We start from the raw sequence: 7,500 nt of genomic DNA, 5'->3' as shown, positions 1-7,500 counted from the left end.
TCAGCTGGCCAGAGAGTCATCTTCTGTCTATTTCCAACTGACCAGAGAATCATCCTCTATTTCCAATTGACCAGACAGTCATCTTCTATACAGTTCAGCTGACCAGAGTCGTCTCCTATACATTTTCAGCTAATATTTTAGATTTAAGGGCGGTTTTCTCCTGTTTCCACACATGCTTTCTAATACTCCAGGATATAAACACACACACACACACCGTAGGTGACAACGATGTATCAAATCAAATCAAACTTTATTTGTATAGTGCAGTTCATACACAGATGCAACACAATGCGCTTTACAGAGAGCAATGGGGGGGGGTTAGGTCCCACCCCTACATATTCCAGAGAGAAGCAAAAAAAACTGTTTCACCCGGGGGCCAGAAAAGTGAGCTGTAAAAATTCTTCCCTGACCTCTCGAGACGATCGAGCAAGCTCCTGGAGTATGTTTGTCTATTGGCTAAGAACATATCCAGAGCAGTAAACAGACTAGATACTTCATGAGAGAGACATGACTAACAGGAGAGTGCACAAATAGTTACAGAGAAGTAGCCTACATGGTCGGCCATTATGTGTTAGCTATCCCTGTAGTCTCTAATATGATATTTGCGTGAATCATATAACAAAGCACAGTAAGCACTTAGCAGAACAGGCTCATAGAGAATGACGCAAAGCAGAGGTGGGGAGACAGAGAGCAGAGAGGTTAAAGGGTAAAAAACGGGTAGGGTTGGCAGGGTAGGGACAGCTGACTGAGAAGGAGCTAGTCACGAGGAGGCAGAGGGCCTTTCCAGGAGCAATAAGGTGGACTTTTGGCCGAGGATGGGAGGGGGGGGTTCTCCATGGCCTGCTACAGGGTGGCCTGCTACAGGGTGGCCTGCAGGAGACAGGGGGAGTCTACAGGACCTGTTTAAAGCCTTCTGTTCACTGTACGACTGAAAAAATCTTAGATCGGGGATTCCTTCCCACTGTACGACCGGGACTCCGTCTCAAGACCGTACGACCGTACGAAGTGTGTATTCACACTATCCGATTTGTATTCACACTATCCGATTTGTATTCACACTATACGATTTCTGTCAGCCACGATTGTGCCCACGATTCATCTTGGCTTAACTTCTATGTGGTCTGCGATCTACGACGAAAATATCTGACATGCCAGATATTTTGTCGGGAGGTCGTAGCCTCGTCGTAGAAAGTCGTAGCGATGAATCGCAGATCGTACACCTTCTCACACTCTGAGACTTGCGAGTCCCGAGTTTGCGTACGATGAGCTACGATAGTCTGCAACAACCGACGACCACCAGAACCGTGGGTTTTATCGTACAGTGTACATGCGGGTTTAGAGTATAAGAGGGAGAGACACTAGGGAGGAGGACAGGGTTAGTGGCTGTACTGGACATCCACAGCAGACACGGGGGTATCTATCGGACTCAGGGTGGTCTGCAGGTGACAGTGGGGCATCCAGTGGACCTGGTTAGAAGATAGGAGGGGGAGAGAGAGAGGCACTAGGGAGAGGGGAGGCAGAAAAGGGTTAGTAGCACACTGAGCCATAAAAGCAACAGATATTAAAACAGAACATGCCCGTTGCAGGGCAACCAGCATCTGTATACACATCTAAATATACACACAGTGCATAACAGGATGTACACCAATGTATACAGAGGATTCACAGGTAGGTTGGAGGCTGCCTTTCTGTGTCTCAAGGTCCTGGCTAGTGATTGTAGGCTAGGCTGAAAAGTTACGTCTTGAGATCTCGCTTGAAGACCTCCGTTGTTTCAGCCCTTCTTAGGCACTCCGGCAGGGTGTTCCAGAGGTTGGGGGCATAGAAACTAAAAGCTGCCTCTCCGTGTTTCTTGGTCCTGGCTTTTGGAACTGTTAAGAGTTCAGTACCTGAGGATCTGAGTGGTCTGTTGGGCATGTACCTGACAAGCATGTCTGAAATGTATTCTGGTGCGTGACTGTGGAGAGATTTATAGACTAGTAATAGTATTTTAAAGTATATTCTAGAGTTGACAGGTAACCAGTGTAGTCATTTTAAGGCTGGTGTGATGTGTGTCCTTCGTCTAGTCTTAGTGAGGACTCATGCTGCAGCATTCTGTATCATTTGTAGTTTAGAGATTGCTTTCTTTGCTAGGCCTGATAGTAGAGCATTGCAGTAGTCCAGCCTGCTTGTGATGAAAGCATGCATTAGTCTTTCAGTGTCAGCCTGAGAGAGAAAGGGTTGCACCTTGGCAATGTTTCTTAAGTGGTCAAAAGATGTCTTGGTAATATTCTTGATGTGGGTATTGAAATTAAGATCTGAGTCAAGTATGACACGTAGGTTTTTAGCCTGGCAATTGGTGTCAATTGCCAGAGTTTTTAAATGTGCAGCTAGTTTCTCTCTTTCAGCTTTTTCACCAATGATCAGTACTTCTGTTTTGTCTTGGTTTAGCTGGAGGAAATTATGTGACATCCATACATTTATATCCATAATACACTTAACAAGGCAGTCAATCGAGCTGTAGTTACTGGGTGTTACAGAAATATAGAGTTGGGTATCATCTGCGTAGCTATGGTAGCTAATGTTGTGCCTCCTGATGACACTGCCGAGGGGCAGCATGTACAGGCTGAAGAGTAGAGGTCCTAGGATCGATCCTTGGGGCACCCCACAGGTCATAGGGATCTTTCCTGAGCTATGGTCACCGAGGGCAATGAAGAAATCACGACCGGTTAGATAGGTCCTAAACCAATTTAGGACTGGACCGGAGAGGCCAACCCACTTCTCCAGTCTTTTGATGAGGATCGCATGATCTACAGTATCAAAGGCAAGGACCCGGAGGCCCTGGGGCTGCTGCTGTGTCCGTGTTTGAAGAGGACGACCGGTGTGTGTGTGTGTGTGTGTGTGTGTGTGTGTGTGTGTGTGTGTGTGTGTGTGTGTGTGTGTGTGTGTGTGTGTGTGTGTGTGTGTGTGAGAGAGAGAGAGAGTGTGTGGATTCGTCCTGCAGTCACACTGGGCCCAGCCGGCTACGGTAGCCTCTTCAAAAACTAGAGAAACACTCACTATGCACATACCACACAGAGGTGCTGGGACCAATCCCTCTCTGGCCTGGGCAAGTGTGTGTGTGTGTGTGTGTGTGTGTGTGTGTGTGTGTGTGTGTGTGTGTGTGTGTGTGTGTGTATGAGATCTACCAAGCCGTGTTCAATAAGGTTACGTCTGGAACTGAATCACCCAACATTGCATCACCCCATGAGGGCTGGTGTATCAATATACTGAGAGAACGCACACACACACACACCTAGCCAGGAGGAGACAGAGAGAGAGAGAGAGAGAGAGAGAGAGAGAGAGAGAGAGGGAGAGAGAGGGAGAGAGAGAGAGAGAGAGAGAGAGAGAGAGAGGGAGAGAGAGAGAGGGAAGGTAGAGAGAGACAGAAAGAGAGAGGGGAGGGAGGGAGGGAGAGAGAGAGGGAAGGTAGAGAGAGGGGAGGGAGGGAGAGAGAGGGGGAAGGTAGAGAGCGAGAGAGGGAAGGTAGAGAGAGGGGAGGGAGGGAGAGAGAGGAGGAAGGTAGAGAGCGAGAGAGGGAAGGTAGAGAGAGACAGAAAGAGAGAGGGGAATGAAGGGAGAGAGAGAGAGTGAAACGGGGATGGCGCGTCAGTGAAAGTGAGCCGTCAGCCCGTCTGGCCAGAAGAACTGATGACACAGCAGTGACTGACTGGCAATGGAGGGAGAGAGAGAGAGAGAGAGAGAGAGAGAGAGAGAGAGAGAGAGAGAGAGAGAGAGGAGAGAGCGGGAGAGAGTGGTGGGAAGGAGAGAGAGATGGGGGGGGCCTCCCTTAGGAGCTCAACTACGCCCCTCTGTCTGGTTGCCCCGTCACTCCGAGGCCCCTGCGGTCGATGGACACGGTCACGGCTCTTCTCTGTCCTGTGGCCCCGCAGTGGTGGAACGACCTGCCCACTGATGTCAGGACAGCAGAGTCGCTGCCCATCTTTCACCGCAGACTCAAAACTCACCTCTTCAAGAAGTACTTCAATGATCCTCCCTCCTAAGCACTTATTGTATTTTAGATTATTATTGTTGCACTTTGTCTTCAGCACTAGATTATGCTCGTTTTAGAAAGGAGATGCACTTGTGAGTTCTGGTGAGTAGTAGAACATTGGCTTTTCCTATGTTAAATGCGGTTATTGTAAGTCACTTTGGATAAAAGCGTCAGCTTAATGACTGCAATATAATGTTTAAAAAAAAATCTCACAGTAACAAGGTCACAGTAACCTGCAGCAGAGAAACACTCACATGATAAGACAATAAATAAACAAAGACTCCTCCTATTCACCACACACACACACAATTTCTCTCTCTCTCACACGTGCACAACTTCTCTCTCTCTCTCTCTCTCTCTCTCTCTCTCTCTCTCTCTCTCTCCTCTCTCTCTCTCTCTCTCACGCACGGTAGCACGCACACACACACACTCACACACAAGCAAACAAACTGTGTTGATGACTAACATACACCCAGTCACCATCTCTGTGGATGTTGAGAAGTGTTGTACGCCAGCCACACCAGTCCTATCATGTCCCATCATGCCCCTGACGGTAACCCTAAACATGGCCGTCAAGGCCGCAACTTTCCCAACAACACCGAGCACAGACAGGCCAGCAGAATGGCAGCTCAAATGCACTTTCTGTCACTCTCTTGTCGGGTGGTAGCTCAGTGGTTAGAGCACCACACGCCGGACAGGGGCCCTTGGCAAGCGGGCAACTAAACTAGTGTCTTCCCATCAATGCCTAGCCTACTGTTGTGCCCTTGAGCAAGGCACTTAACCTCAACGCTAGCTCTCGCCAGACTCAACCGATGATGATAGAAGACAGAAGAGCACAAGATAATTTCCAGCCGGGGAGGGGGTACAGTATAACAAAACAAATAAACAAACAAAGAAATAAACAATACTAAATATGACTGTCTCTCAGGTTTTCCATGGTAATGGTGAAGTAGCCTATTTCTGCAGGCTCGCTGAAAGTAATAAACCGAACGTGGAGGCTCTAGTTCGGCCACAACAACCCTCTTGTCCTCTGAAGGGGCCCAACTCGTCGCTGCTATGGGGCCCTTGCTACTGTAGTCAGTCTAGAACTTAGTAATAAGCTCACTGTTCCAAGTTAACGAGCGTTGTTAGTCATCACAACACCGCAACAATGTATCCAGCTGTGCGTAAAACGGAACCAATCTGGCGCAGTAGACCCAGCAAACACACAACGTCAGGGAGACGTTCAGATCATGTCTTAATAACGTCCGTCGGTCCAGAACCCCATTTGTACGTCTGCTGGACCCCCTCAATATTCACACGTCTGGTTTGGACCCCTCTAAGACGTATGTGGACATGCAGAACAGGTTAAATATCTGAACGTCTAAAAAAAACTTTCATTCTGGCTCCTAATTGGATGTCTTTGGACGTCCGAAAAAGACAAAAAAGACATCTAAGAGACGTCTTTTAGACGTGTCTTTGCTCAGTGGGGACCTACCTGGTCAAATGCTCTATCTCCCCGGGTATACTTTTGAGTCTGTTTCCCCCGAGAGACAGCGACTGCAGACGCCGCAGCTTCATGAACTGGCCGGGCATCTCCTCGAACCTGTTCCCGCTGAGGTTCAGCACCTCCAGCTGCATGGAGCCGAACTCTTTGGGCAGCGAGTACTCATCCAGGCGGTTGTTTTTGGCAATCAGCGTCCGTAGCCTGGCGAGCCGCGTAATGTCCTCGTAGATCACCGTCAGTCCGTTGTTGCTGATGTCCAGGAACTCGAGGTTGGAGAAGAGGCAGATGGACGCGGGGAGCGCGGTCAGCCGGTTGAAGGTCAGATACAGCTGCCTGGTGTCCCGTCTGCGCTCCTCGCTGACGTTGTCAAGACTCAAAGTGTTCAGGTTCAAACGCGACAAGTCTAGAACCCCCTCGCCGGGCGCGGCTCCTTCGTAAACCTCCATTTTCGAAGAGCGGAGTCAAATTCAATGTCCAAGACGAGTGGTCGTACTAGTAGAAACTTCCCCGTAAAGCCCCAAATGGCTCCCTAAAGAAAGACGTCGGATGGACCCCGAGTTTTCCCCGACGGTTTCAACTCAACATTCTTTGTATTTGTGTGTCGAGCGACCATAACTCCATAAAACTAGTCAATATACTCTCAACTGTATCTCATTATGCGATCTAGGTCAGTAATAATTCAGCGGTGCCCATATGGTCATGTTTAGAGTTCGCGTCGGAAATGTGCCAGAATCTGCCTAGATCACTCAACAAAGCGGCCGTTCACTGGTGTGTTATGCGTGGTACATGTTCCAGGGCCCGGCCGACAGGGCAGTAGCTCCGCCCTACTGTAGTTAACCCTTTCACCGCGTGTGGTTTATATCTGATTCCATAGGGCGTGGGGGGGCGTAGTTCAAATGAATTGACGCTCATATGTAACCTTTAAAACGCCCTTCTACCGAGTTTATGTTGCAGTCAGAAGATGCGCAATTATGAACTCTTAAAGACAGAGAGATTGTTTCTGGTGAGGATCCTGGAGAGCCATATTCCACAGCCGTCTCTGGTCAGCGTGCCAGGTGTGGACTGTTACGTAATCCCTCGAGTTCCATTATGCAAGACTTCGAGAGAGAGAGACAGACAGAGAGAGACAGACAGAGAGAGAGCGTGTGTGTGGAGATAAGTGTGTCTGCATTCTCACTCTTTAGTCACTATGTGATGAAAGGCTACATTTGCCAAAGCCTAGACTTCTCTCGGTTTACTCTCTCACGCTCGCACGCACACACATGACACAAGGCTGACAAGATGAGATAAGACGACACCCTTATGGTAGTATTGTGTGGGGTTTTATTGGCATATGTATATACTTATACCTTACATACTTCCTGTGTAGAAGGCCTAGTTTAAACCTAGTTATGCAACATTCACTCACACACACACACACACATGCAACATTCACACTCACACATGCACACACACATTCTAACACTGACAAAATCACAAAGCACTATTTTAGGCCAACTCTCCTAGTATTCTGACCGATGACTGTCTAACTGTGGCGTGCACGCTAAGGTGAAGACATGTTTGGGTTTTTAAGGCACTGATTGATAACCACAAACAATTCTCAAATGGGATAAAACGACAACCCCCCCCCCCCCACACACACAATTTCTTAAAAACATCTAATTACAAACACACACACACTCAAGTACACACATACAGTAGCCTACTCATCTCATACACTCAGTTAGAAGCGTCTAAGCTAGGTTAGCGGACAGCCAGGCTAGTCCTTCTGTTCGCAGTGGTCTTTGAAAGCGCAGGTATGGTGTTGTTGCTGGGTCCAGGGGTCATGTGTTTACCTGGAGGGGCGGGTGTAGCTACATCAGTCACACATCGTCAACACACTTTGGTTTCACGTGGTTCTCTCCCTGTTGTCCTCAGCTCAGCTCCAGGTGTGGTGCTGGGCGGTTCTACTAGACTACCCGGCCGGTACGCAGGCGCAGACGAAGCCTGATCCTACACTAAGAAC

At 48.6% G+C, this 7,500-nt stretch overlaps 2 protein-coding genes across 2 annotated transcripts in view; both read right to left on the bottom strand.

The window, feature by feature from the left end:
- The window catches only part of lrrc58b (leucine rich repeat containing 58b), a 9,287-nt gene extending 3,131 nt beyond the window's left edge, over positions 1-6,156 (bottom strand). The window contains exon 1 of the mRNA XM_084443601.1: positions 5,487-6,156. Within this exon, the coding sequence (XP_084299727.1) occupies positions 5,487-5,941 (455 nt within the window). The 5' untranslated portion in view covers positions 5,942-6,156. The remainder of the gene's footprint in view (positions 1-5,486) is intronic.
- Positions 6,157-6,816: 660 nt separating this feature from the next.
- The window catches only part of LOC311313145 (follistatin-related protein 1-like), a gene marked incomplete at its 5' end in the record, with an annotated part of 13,322 nt that continues 12,638 nt past the window's right edge, over positions 6,817-7,500 (bottom strand). Inside the window, one exon of the mRNA XM_084443206.1 lies at positions 6,817-7,500. This exon is cut by the window's right edge and continues 1,076 nt beyond it.

Source organism: Borostomias antarcticus, assembly GCF_949987555.1.
Source record: "Borostomias antarcticus genome assembly, chromosome: 9".
In the NCBI taxonomy this organism is placed as follows: domain Eukaryota; kingdom Metazoa; phylum Chordata; class Actinopteri; order Stomiiformes; family Stomiidae; genus Borostomias; species Borostomias antarcticus.
Note: the sequence above shows the minus strand (reverse complement) of the source record. Positions and strands in the feature narration are given on the sequence as shown.